Genomic DNA, 24,890 nt, shown 5'->3' with positions numbered 1-24,890 from the left:
GCCATTTGGTTTTTTATGTGATTGGGAAATGAATAGCTATGATACAAGAGTATAGTTTCTCACCAATGAGAGATAGATATTCGAGTCTTTCTGTAAGGTATTTTAACGAGGAAAGAGAATATGGTATCCACAAAGGGATGTGAGAGGGTGTTCGCAAAATAATACGGATCCTGAGAGGGGAGGGATAGCAATGAGCATGTGGTCATTTCAGTGGGAGGAAGAGAGAGCCAGACACATGGGAGGGTGAAAGCCATACACATGGGGGCAGCCAGGGCATCATTTCACTAGGAGGCCAGGGGAGAAAGCAGCCTCATGGTTGCATGCTACAACCTTTTCCCATTATGGAAAAAAGAACTCCTAACATTAGAAATGTAAAGTTTTCCTTAGGCTATTTTGATGCCAAGAAAAGAAAAAGGCAAAAAATAGTAAAAAAAACATAGCCAGGCAAAAATCATAATTATACTTTTTTTTTTTTTTTAATATCTCTCTCCTCAAAGTCAAAATTTTTGAATTGTTTTTCTTTTCTTTTCTTACCATACAAACATAACCTTAATCTTCTATTTTGGCCGACCTTAATTTGTCACTTGACCTACCTAATTGACCATCTTTTCAAATTAGGAAATCTGAATTAACCTTGAACATCTTCCATTCCGATCTATTGTTGAATCCAATATTTACTAATATTTTCCAATCTTCAATATATAAGTGCTCATACAAGTGATACCTGGTATGCAAAAAATTCCTTAGCTTTAATTGATTGACAACATGGTCAGGTCAATCCTTTTGTTTGTGAGTAAATCTCACGATGACTTTGGATGATTTCTTATACCAGTTGTGTCTCTCCATCAAATAGCTTAAGCTTTTGAATTGAATAATTCAACACCCTCAACGAACTTTAGGAGCCATGATTGGGGACCTAAATTGATGATCAAAAATCCTTTTCTCTATGAGAGGGGGGGGAGAACCTACTAATTTAATTGCAACAAATAGTATATGATAGTGGACAATTACCAGGTAGAAAAATTACTTTAAAAAAAATAATAATATGCATCATTCCATGCCCTGGTTATGATAATTACATTAGGGAAAATAATGCTGCCTGACCGCATGGATCGCAAAATTACCCCACCCTTGTAAAATGACAAAACTCCATCCTTGTTGATGCCTCTATGAGCAATCTCATCGGCCCCCGCATTGATGCATGAGCTACATCTCCAGGTAGCGATATCTTTTCCATTTACTTTTTACACTTTACTAAGACAATTTACCCAGGTGGTTAACATTATGTTCACAATGTTATGCCCTCATGCTAGTCATGGTCACACAGGTAATAGAATCCTGCAACTGCTGCTATATTTCTTTCTTTAGTCACCAATATCTTGCATGTACTAAGAGAAGAGCCCCAGGTTCACCAGGGTAAATGCATAAAAAAGGGGCAAATTTTAGCGGATGGTGTCGCAACAGTCGGTGGTGAACTCGCTTTGGGTAAAAACATATATGCCATGAGAAGGTTACTATATAAACAGGAACAATAATCTCACCTGAGAACCACCGTCCACACATGAAATGGAGATTCTTTTTTTTTTTTTTTTTTTGTTAACGAAGGTGTTTGGGTCAACTTACGCGCACCTCGATAGCATAAAATGGAGAGAACCTAAACAAAATTGCAGAACAATGAGGTTTCAATGGAGAGATAAACCTGTCGCTATTTCCGTTGTGTAAGCAAAATTGATTGCCATTAACGCCTCTTATTTCGAATAATTAGTCACTTCAATGTTCTTTGATGGTTATATGGGTATCCAAAGTATGATGGATGTTTGTTGTTGATCCCAATAAGAAAAGGGATAATTTCTAACAAAGTTTTTGTATTTTTGATTCCTAGTTATAGTGCTTTTGTGTTGTTGATTCCAAGATGTAATGCTTCTTCCCTTGCGCCCCTTATTGGTAATAGTGAAATTAGATCGACATTAATACATTACTACAAAACCTATAGGTATAACCTTTCACTCAATACCTACTGCATTTCATTCTGAATAATCTACCACACAGAAGAAAAGGTTTTACTTTTGCAGGGCTGGCTTTTGACCACAAAATGAAGGCTTTTCAGTGCTGCTTCCATAGGCCGAGGATGATGCTGCAAGGTACAAAATCGAAGACAGCTTATTCTGCTACAATGGATTCACCCCCTTCGGCCTTTTGTAATAGTTGCTTTCCTTAGTTCCAAGATCCAGCTTCAAAACTATAGGAGACAGTCATTCAATTTACTTAAATAACAGAACCTGTCTTTCCCTTCTTTTGTTGGTTCTTGACCTGAAGCCAAAGGCAGGTGATTTCGGGCTACCCTTTTAGCCGTGCCTGATTTAATGGATCTCTTATTATTCGTGCCCGGGATTCGTTTCTAGGTATTACACCTGGAACAAGAAGGTACGTCGTACAATTTTCGCAATTAAAAAAATATTATATACCTCTCTCTTGGTGTATATCCACTTCCATTGTTGAGGAACAAGCCCAACAAAAATCCACTCACGGAAAATAGAAAATAGAATGCATGTACAAAGTATTAATTCTGAGCCCCCAGCATGTGAACTCTTTCAGACACTAGAGGTTATCAGTTCAGGAACTGGTAACACAAACATGTTACAATGCAAGTTTTTTTTTTTTTTTTTTTTTGGGGGCGATGGGGGGGAAAGAAACATCATATCTGAAAGTAAACTTCAAAATGAAACAATATTTTCTAACCAAACAAGAGAATGACAAGGCAAATCCAGACCCATTAGGTGCTGTTATGCAGCACTATTTCATAATTCAAATATTTTGTAAGATAAACTGTTTTACACAGATATATACCATAGCATAATATCTAACAAACAACAACAATGGTATAAGTCCTCTTCCTATCAATAAATAGCATATATACTTCGTACAACATCGATATTGTCAATGCCCTTTTAAGATTTTAAGCTTGCTTCCTAAGATTTGTGAGTATTGATGGGATTCTACCAAAAAAAGTGGATATTGATGGGATAGAGCCAGGATCGGAACTGGGTGCATTGGTGGGTTGCTTGGGATTTTGGTTCTCGTTCAAGAAAGGAAACAAGTCAGCAAAGCCCAACCCAGTTATCAGCAGGGCTTTAAAAATGCAACCCAAATCAGGGAGGGGGAAGCCAATGGCATTATCCAGCTTCACAACAGAAAGCCCATTTTAGTTGTTAAGCAAGTTCTGTCATGCATCACACCAATAATGTATATACCCTTGAACAGCGGGTTGGCGGACGGGGCAAGAAATTGCGTCCACTGTTTGAAGCCATCTCTATCCACAGGCCTAGCCAGTGACCGCTGAGCTGTTCAAGTTACTGACCCATTTCATCGAAATTGGCTTGCTCTCCAGTAGCAAAGATGTCCCAGAAAATAGCACTAAGAAAATATAGGAGTGCTGTAAAAATCATGAATCCACGAAAAGAACCCATGAAATCAACAAAGAAACCAGCTCCGATAGTTGCCACAATAGCTGCCAATGTCCCAGCAGTGTTTGAAATCCCTGAAACGAAGAAGAAAAAATGTTGTTGTCTACATGCAAATTTCTTCAAATGCAGAAGTGCAAAGCTAACTGTTTTACAAGGCCCTGCAACATCAATATACTAGTCAGAAAAGGCATACTTTGCAGTTTAGGTATGTTATTCTTACCTCAGCTATTTTGCCCAAAGAATAGATATATAGATCAGCAAAAACAATGAGGTAATGTAATATGAAACAAGACAGTCCATTTTCTGATGATGACATCTAAAGTAATCAATTGATTTGACAAAGGATGCAGAGTGGTGCAACCCAGATACATGCGGGGCTGTGCTAAGCAGGGGAAGAACCTTTTTGGTCCACAAAAAGTTGATAAGCATCATGGCAGTCAAGGCATTGCCTAGGCGTCCAGGCAGCCTAGTTGGGGTCTGGGCACTAGTCGCCTTATTGCACTTAGCGCCTTACTGCAAGGCGCAACACTTATTTATTAGTTGGGGTCTGGGCACCAGTCACCTTATTACACTGGCACCTTACTACGATGAGCAACACATTTCATGTACTTAAGATATTATTCATAAATAAGCAAATACTCCCTATTTGGATTCAATAAAAATAATTTAAAAATCAAATTCCAAAAGGACAACCCCCAGTCCAAGAACAAACACTAGATTTTTTGTTGTAGGAGCGATTTTCAAGTTTTAAATGCTAAGGGTTTTCTCAATTTGAAAATTCCATAAACTTGTCACGGTATAACATTGCTAAAAACCAAAAGTCAGGTAAAATAACATTTTGTTTTGATGTCCATAAGATTATTTTCATTCATGGGCTAGAACATAACTTTGTCATTACAACTTAGATTTAAGTAATCTTAGATTTGATGGAAAAGTGATTTTGTGCTCTACTAATACAAAAAGTCTCATGTAAAAATAAAATCATTGACCAGTCAAACTTAATAGAAAACAAGAACACTTCTCTAAATGTTGATTTTTTATGATTTAATGTGACTTAATGTGATTTTTGATGACTTTGTGTGGCTTAATGTTGATTTTTGATGACTTGATGTGGCTTAATGTTTATTTTTTATGACACAAGGTATATGTAGCATACCAAATAATGTTAGAAAATAGGGGAAATAAAAATAACACTTGAGCAACTTGGTGGCTGGTGCCTTGTTGACTAAGTGCTTAGGCCCTCTACCGAGCATACCAAATAATGTTAGAAAATAGGGGAAATAAAAATAACACTTGAGCGACTTGGTGGCTGGTGCCTTGTTGACTAAGTGCTTAGGCCCTCTACCGCCTTGGGTCGCCTTGCCACCTTGGCAACTATGATAAGAATATGATTTTTAAATCATTTAAAAAAACCATTTTTGTACTAAAAGATTACTGTAGCCATTTAGTAATAAGATACAAACTCCATATCCATGATGGATACCATGCAATTAGGTGGATGAGACATTTCATCAGCAAATGCGGACACACTTACCATAGAAAAAGGGGAGAGAGAGTATTGGATGGTTGGGTCCAAACTGGAAATCCATCTGATTTACATTGGATCAGGTGGATATGATCAGGCAGCATGAGAACTATATGCTTTATCCCCTTGATCCAATCCCAGCAACTGATAGGAGTATAAACATCAACTGAAAATTATGCAATTTGAATTTTAATCATGCATTGCATATTTGCATATCAGAATTGGAGCTCATCCAACAAGTAGAGGTAAAACCTAGGGATTCAATTCAACTAAGCCTCGGCTAAACTGATCCTGTCTCTCAATTCAACTCTATTTAAAGTCATGTTTGTCGAAACCCAAGGCCATCCATATCTTTTCTCTCCATGTTTCTCACCATGTCTCCCTGCTTCATTTTTATCCTGACCCTAGTTCTTTCAACTGCTTTAATCTGCACCATATAACTCCTTACTGGGAAACTCAAAGGGTTCTTGTACATGCTCAAACCAACAAAAATGACTTTCCCTCAACTTATCACATAGAACCAGTTTAAAAACTTAAGTACACATCCTAACCTGAAGAAAATCCAATTGACAATAACAATACACATATGTCAAAGAAATAAATGATTGATTACATTAATTAAAGATGCAATGAAATGGGTGATGAAGAGTACCATGTAAAACACCAGCATACTGGGGGGAAATCTCCTGGCCACATGGAAAGGCAGGGAAAAGATTAAAAAAAAATTGAAAAAGCCAGAGATTCCTCCTTGCCACTAAAATTATTGAAAAACAACAAACCTGAAAGTTCACGAGGAAACCAGAATGTCCAAAAGATTTCAAGCCAACAGCTACAGTAAGCCAAGCAGATGCAACAGATGGACTTTTCGATGCAGTTAGACAAAGGAGTGCAATCCCCGGCCCAAAAAATCCAATTGACTGTAGAGTCAACGAACTAGATTGTTACTATTTACGTTACGCTCAGTAAGCATGTGGATGAGTAGAATGAAAATTGATGATAGAGGATGATTAAAATCTCAGCGACCAAGTTCCCAAGCTTAGGCCATGCTTTCCAACCTCCATAACTAACTAGTAAGCATTTAATCATACATAACAGAAAAGTAAATAATCATAAATAAATAGAAGAGAAATAGAACAGAAACAAAAATATTCTGTCAAGAAGACTTGCTACAAATCTTGTTGAGCTCATACCAATAAAAGAAGTGTGTTGGGGGGGTGGGGGAGGGGAAGATCAACTAATGTATCTGCATGGAGAAGAAGGCTCATCTTCAAGAAACCTTCTGTAAGAAAAGAAAGCATCATGGTTCCTCAGGACAAGTTTCCTTCTAAATTAATCTTAGATGAAAATTTTTAAATTGCACATAAGTATCAATTACTCTTTCTCATTGGAAGATCTGTTACAATTTCAAAGGATTTACAAAATAAAATCCCCATTTGTCTTTCTGTAGAATATGGAAGATAATTTCCAACAATAAGTGACATCTAAACAACGTTGCACCCTATTATTTCAAAAGATAAGGATGCCAATTCAAGTGAATCAGCTAACAGCCCCATTCATTTAGGGGCTCTAGGCATTCTTGGGGTAAGGCTGCGTAATTCTTGCCCCTTGGACCTCGCACATGCGGGAGCCTCGTGCTCTGGGTGTGTGACTAATAAAGTAATTTTTTGTGGAATCTCGTTCTCTACATTTGATGATTATCAAAGTAAAGTAATTCCTATTTTCCTTTTCCTTCTTTTCTAGCAGCCATTGGGTTCAGAAAAGGCTTAGTTGTGTTGAGTACTTTTCTTCTTTTGGCATCTTATCCATATAAAGATGCTGTTCCAATCGTGTTAAGATTTTAGTCCTGTTTTTAGATGCAAATTATGTTTCAGGTTAACTTTTCATGAGGAAGATGTCCACAACTTATGCACACAATTTACAATGAAAACGATGATGCATTAATGCACCATGCAGATCTTGGGCTTTGAAAAAATGACTTTTCTGTGTTGACTTTCATCCAAATTATCACTTGAAGAAAGCATAATAAGTATGATATCTAGCATTTTCTCACATATAAGATCAATGAAATAGACAGATGACATACCTGCATGACTTTACGAGTAATAGTGACACTTGTACCGGTGCGGATCAACATGTCTGACCAAGCACCAGACAAGTATCCAAAAATTGCCATCATGGTCCATGGCACTGCACTAAACCATGCTGCATGTTTGAGGTCAACATGATAAATCTGTTTGTCAGCAATAAAATTGTGTTTAGGTAGAGCATGCATCCCACAAGGATAATATTTTACTTCAGCAATTAACTCTTACAGACTTACAGTGTTGAAGTAAATGGGCATCCATGAGAGAAGAAGAAAGTATCCCTGCATATGTAGTAAGCAATGTGTAATATCATACTGATCCTTGATATGTGAGCATGTGTGTGCTCATGCATGTGTGTGTGTGTGTGTGTGTGTGTGTGAGAGAGAGAGAGAGAGAGAGAGAGATTACAGAGGTTTCTCTTTAATCCCTGTAAAATTAGTAACAGAGTTACATATATTACCCAGCTGTGCATGGCATTTGCAGAAATTACAGTCCAGGTGGGTAGCTTTGAAAGTAAGCGCCTGAACGGAGGGATCACTTTGGTTTTCTTAGATTTCTTCTCTGCTGATGGTATTGAAGAAGTTTTCCTCATACTCTGTAGGTACTGTAACTCAGATTTTGATATTTGAGGATGGCTCTCCGGTGTACTTGATGTTGCAGACAGCCAAACCAAAACCCAAAGAAATCCAGATAATCCAAATATTACAAAAGGTCCAAATAGACCACCCCGTGACATGAGAATTGGAGAAAGCAATAGTCCAATCACATTTCCAAGTTGGAATCCAGCCATTGCAAGTCCAACAGCTCGGGATCTTTCTGTTTGAGGGAACCACCTAAAAGAGAAGTCAGTTTAAACGGTTCAAAAATCTGTCCCAGAAAAACCATAAGAGCTAACATATCAAGAGATAAATCGCTTCATTAGATTGTGGAATCTTCAAAAAGAGAATCTGATTCCAATACCTTGAGATCATATTGTTCATGCAAGGAAGAGCCACCCCTTCAGCAATGCCAAGAAGAACTCGTGTTGAAAGTAAAGCCCATAAAGAAGTTTCCGCAGCCCAAGGAGTAAGAAACGTAGCCAGCGACCACAGAGCCACACCCCATGCCATGACTACTTTACCACCATAATAATCCACCAGTGCCCCTCCAGCAATAGGCGACATTAGGTATCCCCATAGGAAAGCTGACTGCAATTAGTAATCAGTGAAAAATCAGAAAACAGTGAACAACAGCCAAGAAGTTTTTTTTTCTTCTTCTTCTTCTTATTTTAATTAATAATGAAATTTTTTATTACTAATACCAAAGGTTACATTATAAGGCCGATGCTTGACCATGGACATGGCCATCTCAATAATAAATCAGAAAATAATTACAGGGTTTTCTTGTTTGATTGAAAGAATCGCAGCATATCAGAAGACTAGTATATAAATCTAGCTTTAGCTACTCCCTGCTTAGCTAACTTATTATGCAAAGAGCTCTGAAATATATTGCTAATCAGAAAAATATTAGGCAATATCTCTCAGCTGTCTAATGATGTGGCATATAGCCAGTTAGCCTCAGCATCTCAGCAGAAGTGATCAAGTCCAATAATTTTACAGAACGGAAAGAATTTACAAGACCTCATCCTTAAACAATTAAACCAAGAAAGGCCAGAACAACACAAAACATGTAGAAGCAATAATTATAATTGTAATGCATTTTCACACTAGCTAATCTTTAACTCCTCATTTCCCCATATACTATCACATAAAGACATCCGGAAAGTACATGTTGAGCATTCCAGCTTAGAAGCTACTCCTTTCCCAAGATCATCCTCCTTCACACTAGCCATCTTTAACTCCATTTAATTCTGTTCTCAATTCGTTGATTCTGGTCGGAAGCAAATGGCATATGAGCATAACAGATGACTGAAACTCAAACCCAACCTTTCTTGATCAAAGCAAATTCAACCCATGCAAATTTATTATGCCACAAGATACAATTACAGCAGACTACAAGAAAACATGAAATTATTGATAGAAGCTCACAAAGAACAAGATAGTATTACCAATTTAAATTTAAAAGAGGAGAGTAGAATGGGGATACTTAAGCTTGGGAATCATATTCATACCTGAACTACACCAGCAAAAGATTTGGTCCATCCGTGAGCCAAGGACAAGGGCACAATAGCCACAGACATAACAACTCGATCTGCATTACATAAAGCCAAAGCCAGACCAAGCATCGCAACCACTTTAACTCTCTCCGACGTAACGAATTCAAAAAAACTTGGCGCCTGCAATTCGTTCTCGTTCGATAACGAACTGCCCCGAATTGATTGATCATCGTTTGACAAAGCCCTAGTAGATCTGGATGAGTTTGAGATGGAACGAAGCTCGACACCATCTTTCCGATGCCGAATTCTCAAAACACCCAATAATGGAAGATCCTTGCAGAAATTTGCCTCGGATGATGACGGAGAAAAAGAAGAAAACTGAGAAGTTCTCGGTTGAATCTGATTCTTAATTTTTGTGACGTTTCGGGAATTCGAAGAACAAAGAACTAATCGATTGCAGGAACATTGAAAACTCATGCTGTGCTCTCCTGCCTCCTGGTAAGGACGATAATGATTTTAATGAAAAAAAGAGAGAACAGTGAAACTACATAATGGCTACAGTTTGGGAGTTCCTGCCAAGTCGCTAGAAATATTCGGACAGTAATGATAGAATATGAGTAACGGTTGATCGCTGCTTCAAACAGAACCAGGCTGGTCCGACCGGGTTTGCACCTGGGATGCTCCTAACCGTCGGATGTGGCTGGGCACTCGGCCCGGCTGGGGAGGATCTAAATCCTCATCCTTTGGGGTAAGGGTGTAAATCGGTCCAGAACCAGGTGTTTGGCTCGGTTTTTTGTTATGTTCCATTGGTGTGGTCGGAATTGGACCAAATCCCACCTCGGTTTTGAAAATCAGTACTTATACCGAACTTGTCTGGTTTCTAGGTCCTATTTGATTCTAAATCCTACATGGTTCGGTTCCAATTGTTGTATTTAGTTTGTAGTACATATTTACTATAATGTAATAGTAGTATAAAATTTAAAATTAATATGAGTAATATATATTATAAGATATTATGCTGCATTTGGTAGTCATTTAGTTCCAAAAATGACGTTTCGTGTCAAAAATAAAATTTTCAGTTTCTTTGCCAAAATGCAGTTTAAAAAAAAATGGTGTTTAGTGAAACTCTTCCAAGAACGATTACCTTAGGCACCGTTTGATAACATTTTTGCTGTTCATGTGTCTAGAAATAGTAAAAACAATTCTTCACGTTTCTCAGAACAAAAATGGATTTTTTGATGTTTGGTAAACCTGTTTCTCGAATTGAGTAGGGTTGGGTAGATTCTTTGGGTTGGCATGTGTTTTGTTAGGGAATTCGAACTTCAATCCCCAACAACGATTTAGTAATCAATTCATGAGGGTCAGGAGAGAATTGAAAGAAATCCACAAAGGAATCGATGGATGTGAATTTAAGGCTTTCACCAGCAAAGCAAAATTATATTCCTTCTTGTTTACCTGGAGAATTTTCGAACTTTGGAAAGTTGAGGTAAGGTAAATGTTGGGTTGGGAGATGCAGCTTTTTTCATCGGTTTTTTGACCCACAAGTTGTTCCAAGAAACAGAAAAATAAGTGAGACCTGTTTTGTCAAACCTGTTTCTAGATACAGAAATAAGCATAAATTTCTATTTATATTTCAAAAAAACAGGTGAAACAAGTTTATCAGACAGTTTTTTGAGTGTTTTTCCATTTTAGAGTACAAAAAAATGGAAAACACATTTCTGAAAACGTTACCAAACGATGCCTAAGATTTGTACAACTCTTTCCACGTTTTATCTCATAACTCTCTCTCTCTCTCTCTCTCTCTCTCTCTCTCTCTCTCTCTCTCTCTCTCTTCACGTTTTATCTCATAATTATATTGGTAGATATATTCATCTTTTTTGCTGTTCATTTTGTCAACTCGTATGTCGTGGCTAATCTTTTCATTGACTATTTTACCTTTCATTTTTATTTAATTGTCCTCTTTCATTTCTTATCATTCTTTTTTATTTCTTTCCAAATTATGTTTACCCTATCTATCTTTTTATGTAGATTTTTTAAAAAAAATTTCTATTGTTTATCTTCAATTTTTATTTATTTCCTTTGTCAATCCTCTCCCCTTACGTATCTTTCTCTCCTCTTCATCACTCTCAAATCTCTGCATAATTCTCTCTCTCTCTCTCTCTCTCTCTCTCTCTCTCTCTCTCTCTCTCTCTCTCTCTCTCTGTGGGTGGGTGGGCTTGGTTTTGGACCTGGTGGTTGCCATTGCCTTTTTCTTTATATATTTTCATCTTAGATTTGAGCTTACAATGTCCTTATTTGTTGCAATTATAACATTGGACACTTTTTCTGATTCTTCTTCCTCGTCTCATGATTCTCATTTTACTAAGGTGGAACTTCTTAAATTTAGTGGTTGGAAGAGCAATGTCTTCATTGTCTTGATGAACAACATTTTCACTTGAAGAGCAAAACTCTTTTTAATTTGGCTTCATCCTTATCCACTTGTTTTCATCTCATGCATGATGAGTGAACCTATTAATTTATTCACCTTTAAGATCCTTAGGTCTTTGGCTTCTAATATATAGCCATCACCTTGGGTTCCCAAGCCTTTAGGAGAGACCTCAGGATTTTGTTTAACCAAGCCCATTAAGATTTCAAACCGTTTATAGTATTAGTAAACCTGGCAAGCAGTTCATAAATTGTCTCATTTGATTGCATTTTAAAAAGTACATTTTTATGAATTAGTATATTAATTTTGGATTTTCGACTATCCGTTTAAATCCTTAATAAGTCTTATCACTTGTTGGACCGTATGGTAACTCCAGAGAGGGTTGAATTTGAGTGTTGAATGGTTATTGACAGTTCAATTCCCTCTCAAGGAAGGCAGATGAAGTTAGATGGGATAGGAAACAAATGAAACAATCATTTAAAGGGACACAAGATATAGAGTGGTTTTCTAGTTGTTGAAGCAATCACTTGATAGTCGCGGTTGACTATGGCTAGAGACGTCGCTTCGATAGCTTTATAGTTTTGCCAACGGCCTTTAGGCGGTCGACCTTGAGATAGCATGGTCGACCAGCCTCTTCTCGCGGTTGACCTGGCTATGTGAGGTTCAAAAACACAACCCAAAGAAAGTTGCTTTCGCAGGCTATGGTCGACCTTGCAGTGACTTGGCCGTGACTTGGCCTTCCTATGCCAACATGTTAGACCCTTTTTGACTTGTCCAACTATTAGGTCTAACCATTTTACATGAATTGGCAAGTCTGGTCAAGTCACAATCCTAGAAAGGCCACAACCTTTATCCCAACTGGACAGATAACTTAGTATTTAAGGCCTTATAGGTTGTGAGAAGTGAGAACCATAAAACTTAGGATCACAAAATTTCATCATGTGAAAAACAAATCCTAAGGGTGGTGAAAAGTGTTTGATACTTGGGTTCAAATCACCACTTGAGCTCTTGTAGTTAATCTCCAAGATGTTGAGTCTTCCATTTGATTGCTTTTGGAGATTTGCCAATAAAACTCTTAGCACAGTGACCCATTTGGATTGCTTGCCTTGTTGGATGCTTGATAATTTGATACTTGGGAGGAATTGACTGGATTAATGTTTACTCATCATCAAGACCCAACAATAGTACATAGTAAAGATCAAGTTTTATCACATTCATTACACATCTTAGTAACCCAGTACACGAGGCTCTCGCTATTGCAAGGTCTGGGGAGGGGAAATGTACACAACCTTACCCCCTGCTTCACAAAAGAGGCTATTTCCAAGTTTCGAACCTGTGACGGTGAAACATAACTGTTGTGCCACAGGCTTGCGCACTCATTCATTACACATCTTAGTAATCACCAAAATACTAGTATACAACATGCAATATTCCAACACCCATTGCCACCCATAAATCAGTAGACCAGCACTAGACCTGCTGCAGATTATGATAATAAGTCCCCTTCCCAAAAGACACTAGTAGCTCATTTTATTCAGAACAGTGATTCAACTAGTTGTTCTGTGAGATATAATCTGATGAAAATGGAAGGAACCAGAGAGAAATAACAGCAAGAAGGAATTCCACAAAGAACTATACGGTAAAGGAAATAATCATGGAATGCAACAAACCATTGCACTTTGCTTAGATCCTGTAACACAAAGTGCACTCCAGTTATTTTCCAAATTGGAAACTCTGCTCTCCAGGCAAGATGCAAGTGCTTGGCCAAAACTGAAATTTAAAATAAACAGCAGAGCTCCCTTCCGTAGATCAAAGAGGAAGTTCATGCACCGACTGATTTAGTAAAAAAATCACTTTTTTATTTAAAAAATGCACTTTTTCACCTTATCGATCGATATGTATCAGTCGATACTGACGTCAAATGATATGGATACCTAAATCTATGCAAGTGCATGGTGGACAGAGCTACTTACATGTCTGAGGATTTCCTACCCTTGTTTGAGCCAGCATCCATCCCATGATGCCAATTTTGCCTAATTAAGAACTCAAACCTATCAAAATGCTTGAATCATTACTGAACAATCTTTCCGAACATCCAAACGATTGAAGATATAAAGATGACTGTATACCTTCCATGCATTTGAAGCTACAGATTTACCTTCACATTAGTACCCTTTTGGTTCACCCTTTTACCTCTAGCATTATTCTCTAATTTGGCATTAGGGGTAATTTAGGATCAGTTTGGATTGCCAATCTAAGTCCTAGCAGCCAGGAAGTGGTCTGGTTCCACATTAAACCAGTGATGAGGGCAAGACCAGCAGGCAGATTGAATTCCTTCAAAGCAACTAATTCCATTATTTCAATAGGTCTCAATGACTTGAAGCACATAGTTGAAGCCTTGAAGATAAAATTCTGATGGTGCCTAGGTATCTTTATATGATATAACACAAAATAGAGCATATCAAAGCTGTTTTGGACTCCTATGATCCATAGTCTAGGAAATTCGAAAATTATTTCGCTTTCATTCTACGAAAAATACGAAGGTGGGTTGCCTTAATATATAGATTCAGATAAAAGGTTTTTAATTCATAAATCAGGCACATTTTACCTTGGGAGTAAATTAGGTAACAACAGATAAATTGTAAGAGTGTGTAATTGCTAGATGGGATCAAAAGTATAAGCTGGCTGAGTCAACCAGCTGCATCAGAGCAGTGAATCTATTCTAATTTTTCCAATAAGAAACAGGCGGTAAGAGTACTTGGGTTATGCTTGACCTGATGAATCTTTATAGTAAATGTACACAGTGAATTTATGGTACTTTTTTTTTTTGGTAAATAGTATGTATTGAAAAGAAGAAAAGAGAATTTACAGACAAAGTGGCACCCCTAGAATCCCCTATTAGACATGCCTAAAGAAAGGACGGGGCCCCACACCACCCATGGGGGACAGCCCCCCATCAACAAATGGAATCGAACAGCAAGATAGCAAGACAGAGTTCCAGGGGAGGGACTCCTTACATTCTACAATAAACTTCATGATCCCATCACCTCTTACAAGACCTAGAAGATTTGTAGGGAAATCCGAGGGATACAAGATCAATTCAGCAATACCAGTATTGATGGAAGCTGTAAGATCCGCCGGTTGATTGCTTCCCTTCACACATTAATAAACTCCTTTCTACCTAGAGAATGCACTAAGACAAGAATCTTACTCTTCAAAATCTGGACATTCCATGGACCAACTATTTTCCCATTCAAAATGTCCACAAGAAGCAGGAAGTCAGACCAATGAACAATGGAGAAAGGGTCTTCCCCTCCCCACCCCCACCCCAAATGAAAAAAAAAAAAGACAAAAATAAAAATGGTGCATTCAATGGTTAGAGTCAGGCATTCAGCACAGGAAAATTTTAAGCCAGGACATATCCCTTGCCAATGCATTCAATAAAAGATACTCCCATGTATGCTTGCTGTACACACCTATGGCAAGATATATATAATCACAAAGACTCTATGGGCATCCAGCTCTCTCCCAATTGACTGGGACTACTGAGATGAGACCAGTTTCTGGGGGAGACCAGGATAGGCTGTGCACCTGTTGTTTCTATAAACATCAAAATCTTGGAACTCTTGGGATTCTCAACATGTGATCTTTTCTTTTAGGATTCTGATCAGTAGAAGAGCCAAATTGCTTAGTACATTTCAAAAATATAATCATAATAGAACAAAATAAATAAAAATTGCAGAAAATTGCAAGATAGATGGATGGATGATTGGGTTGGAACCCTAGACTGTTTTCGATGCTCTGAAAGCTCCCACTTTCTTTAGGTGTACCCTATTTTATATTTGAATGAAGAGGAAAGAGTTGGACATTGAGAAAATCCACATGCTAAGTACTTGATCCAGGGTTGCTTGTTCTTAAGCAAACTGAAATGTTGACAATAGGGCAACAAAGCACCTAGCATTCACAGTCTCTCTGTATTCACGGTATAATCATCATTTCAAATTTTGCTCAGCTGGAACGGACTGAATTCAATGAAATTTGGTGAAGTAGAATTAGATTAAAACCACTGGGGAGAAAAGGTAAAGTAGAAACAGCTGGTACTAGAAGCAAAGAAATTCTTTGCTTCATATCCACGGACTTGGGTTCCAATAACTGCTTTGGCATCCAAAGAGGGAACAAAAGAAAGGAATGCATTCAAGTTTCTTCTCTACCGTAAATGAAATTTTATTTCATTGATATAGAGTACAAAAACATAGCAAATTAACTGCTTAATGTACAAAAGTGCAACATGGAAGAAGTGTTACTCCCTACAGGATTTGATGATTATACTCGTGTACCAGAGTGGCATCAAATTTTGCTTCGAGCTTTACCATACAATGAATGCCGACCTTCAGCAACAACTTCTCCAGTTGCTTTGTTTTTCAGTTGAACAATTGTTCCAAAATAGCATCCCTTACACCCCAAAGCCTTAGAGGTAACCTCCAATTCATCCTACAAGAGTTGCCAACCAAAAATATTAGAGACAAAATGAAGATTGAAGTTTAAACAAAATGTAAGGTTAGTCTAATCATGGAAACACAATAAAGATCAGGTGTTGCAGGGATTAATATAAAGCCGCCAAAAAAATAAAAATAAAAAAATATAATTGAATAGTTTTTGACCCTCTCCAAACCCCATATTTGATTTTGCATTCTCTCTTTTATGGAATGAATAGCAGAATAAATTAAGGCAAAGAAAGCAGAGAAATGTAAATCAAAAGTACAACGAAAACTTAGAGACAAAACAGAAAAAATCACATATGATAACAACAAATGGAAAATACAGAACAAAATCTCTCCTCAACTCTCAAAGATGGGAAAAAACTATTGCTGTAGGGTTTTGCAAGTACAGTAGAACTGGAAAACCCTTTGTTGCTACACTTCTTAGACCCAAGAAACTCATAACCTTTAATCCCTGTCTGATCAGATGGAGAATGCTGAATAGTAAAAGAAAAGGGAAATTTCAGCTAAATATCTCAGATTTTGAGGAAAAAGTATTAGACGGAAAAGTTAAATTCTCAACCATTATTTGAAGTGTAACCATTTTGCATTATTATATGGGTCTTTTATTCTTAAAATATTCTAATTAACTTCACAAAATTTTCCACTAAACCAGACAGAACATTGGATTGTCACTGGAAATGCATTTGATCAAAAGTATCTGAAATAAACTTCCAAGTGAACCCCAAACAAATCACTAAAGAACATTCTGGATCCTCCGCAACACAGCATAAGATGATTACCACTCTTGCAGGTCTAATCAGGAAGAAAGGAAAAATACATCACACAAATTTTTTAGTAAAAACACATGCCCAACCATAACTACAAGCTTTCCAGGAGTGAAGTAACATGAACGTTATGAAAAATGATTTTTCACACACGCAGTTGGAAGGCCAGTTCTATCCCTGTACACTGTGTTGCAGAGGATAAACTCTCCCAATACAATGCCTAACAGAGGATGGGCTATCACCTCACAAATGCACTGTTTGCAAACTCGAGAACTTTTGAGTGATAGGATGCATCATTCATATTGATAGAAGCATCCAATGGGCAGATAAGATCTTTCATCCTCTTCTTTTTTTTTTTTGGTAAATTTTCTTCCTCTTCTTTGTGCATTCTCTAATGAGGACATTATGAACCCACTGAATTCTCCTGTAAATCATATTATTCTTGTTGTAAAGTGTGTATCATTGTACATACACATCCATGTTGATTGATCTTATATTAGGTTTTATAAAATTATATACTGGATGTAATTAGACCCACCCAAAAAAAAAAAAACCCAAAAAAAAAAAAATCAGTGTTCAAAAGGCCATGATGAATATAAATGGTACATCATACTGCAGTTTTTTGGATTGCGAGTATTGAATATGATAAATGACTACTGAAACAAGGAGAGGTAACCTTACATTAGCTCTGGCAGCTGAGAGGTATGCAATCGACATGTCCACCGATACTTCAATTGGAAAGCCTTCAATATGAATCGCAGCTGCTCCAACCTCATCAACTAAGCCCACAATAGCACCTGGGGACAAGTTTCCACTTGCATCCTGCTTGATTAACAGTAATCAAAGGCAATTCAACAAAATTCTAGTGTAAGATCACATCCCATTTAAACCCAGATGGGTAATCAGCTAGATTCAAATAATTATATTATAAAACACTTATCCATTTAATCGAAGTTGGAGTTGGAGCTCTTTGGATCTTCCAAGAGATCTAGAAGTGATCCTGGAGAGGTAAGGGGTTGAGGGTTGAGGGTTTCCTTACAGTGAGGCGTGGGGGAACTTTGAAGGTACAAGCAACGAAGCCAGGCTCGACTCGATCTACACGAATGCCCCTGAGAGCGAAGGCCTCGTAGAAGCTCGGACCAGAATTAGCTTCTCGAGGGTGAATTGTGAGTTGCGAAACGGCCTCCGATTCCTCCTTCGTCAGCCCCAAGGCCTCTCTTGCCTTCTCCATCATCGAACTCTTCTTCAAAGCTTTCGCTTCCTACTCACCAAAATTCCTAATTCGACACCACCTCCATAAAGGTCTCCGAGTAACCTGGTCACCGATCTGATACCAATCCGGATCGCCCGTATCGGTTGGGAAACGGCCTGCAAGGCTTGCAAAAATTGGACCCCGTATTGGTTCGGGATTGACCCAGTATCGTTCCGTATCATTCTGCAGGGGTTTTCTGCTGATGTGCTCCAGAACGGATCAGGTCCAAGGTTCTAAAACTTGGTAACAGTCACGGGAACGGTCAAAGTCAATACCATTTTGATACATATTAGATCATATCACACAGATCTACCTGTGTTCTTTTTTTCTTTAAATGATTTTATCCTTGAACCATAAATATAGAATGGAATGAGAAATGTCAGGATCGAGAATCGATCAAGGTCGATATTGTTTTGATCCAACCAATATTGACCATTCCGTTCTATTTTTTAGAACCATAATCGGATCAGCTGATTATTTGATTCATATCGATATTGATCCCAGCCTGATATCGGCAAACGCCAATCCAATACCAATTCTTAGAACCATGCTCATACTCTGTCATGAAGAACACTGCGTATATGAATTCCGATACGTGTCAAATAAGAAACCTGTTTATCCAAAGTTTATATAAACTCCAACTCAGCATTTTCAGTTTCTATCATGGATTTAGTTATCCATTGATATTGATACAATATTGATCCAGATCGGTCACTTTTGCCCTTACTTTTCACAAAAAATTATACATTTCTTACAATTTTACCCCTAAACTACTATTGATAACCGATCCAGATCGATTAGGTATTGGCATTGGTCTCGGTTGATACGAAATGGCCGATATGGCGAATCCAATACTAATACTTTTTTTTTTTTTTGCTAACGATGGATATCCAGGCCTTCGGCCTAATTAGTCTCGTGGGCCCATAATGACCCCACAACCGCATGGACTAGGTCATACCCAGGTTGAATGAGAATCATTCAATTTTCACTTAACTTAGTGAAGAGCACTAAACACCCCCGTGTGAGTGGCCCAAGGTGTGCCTAGTGGGAGTCGAACTTAGGACGTCCGAGTTTATGGCTCATACCAAGTTTGTTACTCGCCAACTGTGCTCATACCAATACTGATACTTAAAACCATGGTTGCCATTGCAAATTTGATTTTTGATCAAGATCTTCTTGAGATCAATTGGAAGTTAGTCTGACTTGAATCGGAGTTGCTAAGACTTGACTCAACTTGATTGGACCTAGTAGTGGATAAAATCAGGGTTAATTCATATTAGACTTCTGATCCAATTATTAAAACCCTATGTTTCTCATCCTACCCTCGCTTTATTTGTGGGAATAATTGCTTTTAAGGTTTCAAATTTTCTTTTTAAAGAACAATGGATATAGATGTGATTCCAACTAAGGAGTTCGTTACCAAAATTCTTTATTAATAGTCCCATGTTGGTGTCAAGGGTACTTGCGAATACATCACGTACTTGTTGCCAATAATTATTGTTTGGGAGTTATGACAGGAAAGCAAAAGCAAAAGCAAAAGCATGGTGATCAAGGTTCTGAAATAAGCTAGGGGGGATTTTTTTTTTTTGCTAACGACAGCTATCCAAGCCTTTGACTTGGCTAGACTTGCAGGCTCATACTGACCCCACAACCGCATGGACCGAGTCATACCGGGGTTGAATGAGAACCATTTAACTTTACTGAAAGTAGTGAGAAGCACTAAACACCCCTATGCTAGTAGATTTTTAAAATATTTGGTTTAATGTTCCCAAGTGTGATTTCAAATTAAAAAATGTGGAATTAGAAAATTAAGCACAATCACATAACATTGGGATTTATAGTGATTCGACTCAATATGAGTCTAGTCCACTCCCTAAAAGTTTCACTTGTAAGGTATTCGACTAGCTCTTCTATTTCAGTACAGTAGGTAGAGAGGAAAATATTCACAAAATCTTTTAAGGATAAGAGGATTCATACAATCTCTTTCACATGTAGAAAGGGGCCTTACAATTTCTTTCCAGGTAAAGAGACACCTTACAACTCTTTTGAGAATAAGAGGATCCTACACATCAGCCTATGTACAATTTAGTCCGATGTGTATTTACCACTGTCAAATGGTAGAGTTACCTAGCTCTTGGACTAATATAAAAACAATAGTGGAATAAAGTTAGAGTTCTTTTTGTGTGGTGCAAAAATGAAATGCAAGTATGAGTATAATGCACCTTTCAATAGTCTTCAGTAAGCTTGATAAAGCAGTGATGAGGTTGAAGACTTTGAGAAGATCCTTGAGCCTCATTTGCGTAGATAGTGTAGACTAAAGAATATTTTACTTCAAATGCTTTAGAAATGAGTCTCCACGATTTAGGATTAATTCATAATTAATTAATAGCATTAGAGGTGTTTATATGTGAGATTAGGGAACAAAATTAGGTAATAAATCTCACTAAAACAGTCATAATTTAGATGTACCGGTCGACCTCCATGGGTGCTGGTCGACCGCCCAAAAGAGTTGTTGTAAAAATAAACTTTAAAAACTAGCCGTTCCAAGACGATTCACCCAACCTGGTCATCATCCAGTTGTTCCGGTCAACCGGTCAGCCGTTCCAACTTTTGGCCAAAATGCCTTGTGTAGTTTGTTTTGGTGGAATTTTAACAAAATAGTGTTAAAGTAGCCATAACTTGGTCATACAAACTTCGATTGGTCTAATTTCAAGTCTGTTGGTTAGTGACTCGAAACTCTACAAGTATCATGAAAAGACATCTATGTATACCTGTCACAACCCGCTCACACAAAATCGAGCCGGTGACCAAGTTAACTTCGGTTAACTCACAAACCTGTCAAGATCAACAATGCAATAATTGCAATACAACATACATCTACTAAACTAAGATAAAACTTGTATTTTCAATGAAAGACCTGTCCATAATAATACCTATAATTGTTTCTCAAATACTTGATACCTAAATTGAGTTATAAAAGTTATATACATTTGGGCCCGAAGGTATGATATATACACAAAAAAATAACAATTTAAGCATCAAGTTATCAAAAGGGAGTACATCAACATAATAAAAAAGAATCACCCAAGGGTCACTGCTGCCATACAGTACAATCATTGCATGTCTAATCAGCACCGTGCTCGAACTTATCAGGGACCCACCAGTCCTCAGAGAGAAACTCCACAGTGGGGCCCAGCTCCTGATCTCCAAGCAGATAACGTGTAAAATCACCTAAAAAGAGTTGTGCAAGTGGGATGATCTCACTAGCCTAGTAAGTGGAAAGAAATATCACACAAGAAAAATGACACAAACAGTCACAACACAAATACACCTATATGTATGCAATTCATTTTAATCCTATTAGCCTAATAACATTACTAGGTCATAGGCTATGTGCTACTCACAACCACAGTGCGCGTATGCCCCGGGTACAAGCCGTGGACCCCGTCCCACGATATGCCCATAGGGTTGTCGGAGAAGGCCCACCGTTGGTACCGAAATTTAAAATATAAGCTTACTCCTGACAACTTTAAATGATAGAAAGTAAATGGGTAGTCCCACTAGAAACAAAAGCAGTACGATCGGCCCTCTGAATATACCACTGGGGTTATCGACTGTCTTAGCGATCAGCTGTGTGTACTTTTAACTGCTGTAGGAGTTCGACAATCGTAACTCGATGCTTCTCCTCCAATAGTAACCCAACACGTAAATCCCTGTTGGGAATGATCGTAGTACAAAGAGGTATATAAATCCTAGCCACATGTTTCTATATGAGTATAGTACGACTGCACGATGGCACCGCATCCCATTCCACGAGCCACCATGCACTCGTTTTCAAGTCGACTACGACATTTAAATCTAGCATGCATATCATGTCCAAATGAGATTCCTCCATCACATACATCAAGACATAATGAATATTCAATCATAACACAAAGCATAACATATTATGTAAATGCACATTCAATGCGTGATACCGTATATGTGATGTCAAGTCTACACACAAGTGACATGATGACAGGGCTAGGCTAACACATGTTAAATGATACATAACATTCTGAAATTAAATCAGATTCCACTCCCCACTTACCTATATATGTACACAGTGCTTGTACCTGACACGTAAGAGATCCGATGTGTGGATATGCATATAATAAGTGTAACCTATCATAAACATAATGGTTTATCATTTCACTATTTTGGGGTCAAAATCATCATGTTTGAACACTAAAATCGGGTTTAGAATCATAAATGCGGGTTACCCATCAAATTTGGACTCATTTTGGGCATTCTGGAAAGACAGGTGGGCATGAGTCAAAGATAGGCAACTTCGTAACCCACCGGTTTCATCTCCACCAGTTACACTAGAGCTCAGAAATTGAGTTCTAGAAACTCAGGTGGGCCAGAGACCTAACGACAGGTGGGCTTGGAAACACCCCCCAGTCTTGAAACGAAATTCTTCCTTCAGCTTTCCCATCTTCTCTCCGACTTGGGGAACTTGTTTGGGGTCGATCTGGCGACTCAAATCACTCATCTAAGGTCCAATCATATATCTTCAACCTAGATCTAAGATCAAATTGAAGGAAAAAAAGGGAGATTCTTAAGATCAAATCAAAGGAAAAAAGGAAGATTCTTACCTCTTTCTCAAGAACACCAATGAAACCAAAAATTTCACTTCTTTAGCTCAAGAACTTTCAAATGCTCTAGATCTTCACCAACACTCCTTCCAAATCCTTCAAAATCATTGTACACACCTTCCATTAGACCTTATATTTAATTATCCAAGTATGATTAGCAAGATCCAAGTGGGTTCCTTCCCAAAAATAAAACAGAAGGTTTAAGAAAGGGGTTTTCCTAAGAATCCTTGGAATGTGTACAATACCTATCTCAAATAGAAGATCCTGACGAACTGATCATTAATCCGGGCTTAAAATACCAAGACCTAGCTCTGGTGAAGCTCTATGGTCAATTTCTCTTCTTCTTTCTTCTTCTTCTTCTTCATTTTTTTTTCTTTCTTCTTTTTTTCTCTCTCTTCTTTACTCTCCCACCGACCAACTATCATTAATGAGGGAAAAGACAATAAATGTCTTCTCTTTTATACTTGAGCCCCTAAAAATATCTTTTAGTCATAGGTGAGTATATCTCAGGTGGGCATTCTCAGTTGGGTATATCTCAAGTGGGTATATCTCAGGTGAATATACCATTCTAGCTAACTCATTGCTAGTGTTCCACTTGGACTTCAATGGGGACAAACTCATACTTATAATTAAATTGTATAGGCACCCAAAATTACTAGCACGTACCCTTACTTCTTATACAAGGCCTCGTGGTGCATGCAAGTGCAAGGCTTGGGTGCACATATCGCACTTGGTACCCGCTCAGTCATGTCAACCCAACCAGAGTTCAAGGTCACTCTTGCTACTTGCGTCAGTTTGCTCCGGTTCAGCCCTTATATGATCAAACCAAGTCAATACGGGTAATTAGACTCGGTTTAGGAAGTAAGGTATCATAATGCCAATTCCTTAAATACCCAGAATTCCCTTGAACATGACAAGTGCTGTTTTCACAGCGAATAAAAAGGCTTCTTAAAGCCAACATGTTCCTTATCACTACGGGTCTTGGTCTTTACTAAAATGACATGTGATGCATGATGAGTGTGTGTGTGTATAATTACAAGCAATTACAAATACAACTCTATACGACTTGCATGGTTCTTCACTCTTCTTTATAGTAAACTTCCAAACCTCAATGACTTCACTTCTTCAAGAGTCTTCTAGAGACAGGTATGACTTGACCTGATGTCTTGAACTTTTCTTCTTCATGGTTAACTTATGGTGCTTGACATGTCCAAAGCTTGACTTCTTCAAGCTTGATTTCTCCAGCCTTGACTTTCTTGCTAAGCATAACTTAAGAATATGTTGTTAATTTAGTCCATTGTGTTTGTTATCATCAAAACCACTTTAGGTAGATTAGGAGTGTGGGTATATCCCCGACAGGCTCCTGTGCTGTACCTACCATCACTGAGAGGAATCGTAAGATTATTCCACTATATTTTCTAATTCCCTTTCTTTGACAGATGACCTCATTTGCAAGTTTTAAGTTAAATCCTCATATTAGTTGGGTTAAGACTTTGGTACCTATATACTAGTGCCCTCCCTTTAATACTATTAAATTGAATGGGAATGGTGCAAGTAAGGGTAATTTGGATATTAGTGGTGGGGGAAGCATTATTATAAATAATAACGAGAATGTTCTTGCGAATATATCGCGGGCTTGTTTGCGGGAGTTATAGCGAGAAAGGAAAAGGAAAAACAAAAGACATGATGAAGGCTCCCGTGCTGTAGCTACCATCATTGAGAGGATTAAAGATTACCTTCGTGAGATCACTTATCCCACTAAATTATCTAAATCCTTTTCTTTGAGAGATGACCTTATTTTGTAGGTATTTAAGTTAAATCCTTCTATTAGTCAGGTTAAGACTTTGGTTCCTATTTACTAGTGTCCTCCCCTTAAAATTGTTAAACTAAATGTGTATGGTGCAAGTAATTGTAATCTCGGTATTAGTGGTGGCATGGGGAAGCATTATTTGAAACAGTAATGAGAATGTTCTTGTGGCATTCTCCAATTTTTATGGTGTGTGTACAAATTCAGTGACTGAGTTGAGAACCCTTAGAGATGGCTTGAGATTGTGTGGGGATTTAGGCCTCTCTGATTTTTATATTAATTCTAACTCCTCCTTAATTGTGAAGTTAGTTATTCAAAGATTCTATATTTTGTGA

General features: G+C 37.8%; 2 protein-coding genes across 3 annotated transcripts; both read right to left on the bottom strand.

The window, feature by feature from the left end:
• Positions 1–2,751: 2,751 nt before the first annotated feature.
• On the bottom strand, positions 2,752–9,746 carry LOC122071260 (probable anion transporter 4, chloroplastic). The gene is made up of 8 exons (XM_042635582.1): positions 9,184–9,746; positions 8,034–8,260; positions 7,534–7,906; positions 7,310–7,354; positions 7,073–7,219; positions 5,769–5,906; positions 5,642–5,675; positions 2,752–3,538 (listed from the first exon to the last, which is right to left on the bottom strand). The coding sequence occupies exons 1-8, from the start codon at positions 9,643–9,645 to the stop codon at positions 3,351–3,353; spliced, it is 1,614 nt and encodes a 537-aa protein (XP_042491516.1). The 5' UTR covers positions 9,646–9,746; the 3' UTR covers positions 2,752–3,350.
• A 6,046-nt stretch (positions 9,747–15,792) lies between these two features.
• Positions 15,793–18,158, bottom strand: LOC122071233 (acyl-coenzyme A thioesterase 13). 2 transcript variants are annotated; one of them, XM_042635553.1, is made up of 3 exons: positions 17,899–18,158; positions 17,541–17,684; positions 15,793–16,084 (listed from the first exon to the last, which is right to left on the bottom strand). In XM_042635553.1, the coding sequence occupies exons 1-3, from the start codon at positions 18,091–18,093 to the stop codon at positions 15,941–15,943; spliced, it is 483 nt and encodes a 160-aa protein (XP_042491487.1). In that variant the 5' UTR covers positions 18,094–18,158; the 3' UTR covers positions 15,793–15,940. The 2 variants fall into 2 exon arrangements, with proteins under 2 accessions (XP_042491487.1, XP_042491488.1); XM_042635554.1 differs by having other exon boundaries at positions 17,541–17,681; positions 17,899–18,155.
• Positions 18,159–24,890: the final 6,732 nt, after the last annotated feature.

Source organism: Macadamia integrifolia, unplaced genomic scaffold (assembly GCF_013358625.1).
Source record: "Macadamia integrifolia cultivar HAES 741 unplaced genomic scaffold, SCU_Mint_v3 scaffold_198A, whole genome shotgun sequence".
NCBI lineage: Eukaryota > Viridiplantae > Streptophyta > Magnoliopsida > Proteales > Proteaceae > Macadamia > Macadamia integrifolia.
The sequence above is the reverse complement of the archived record's forward strand: the minus strand, read 5'-3'. Positions and strand labels throughout refer to the sequence as shown.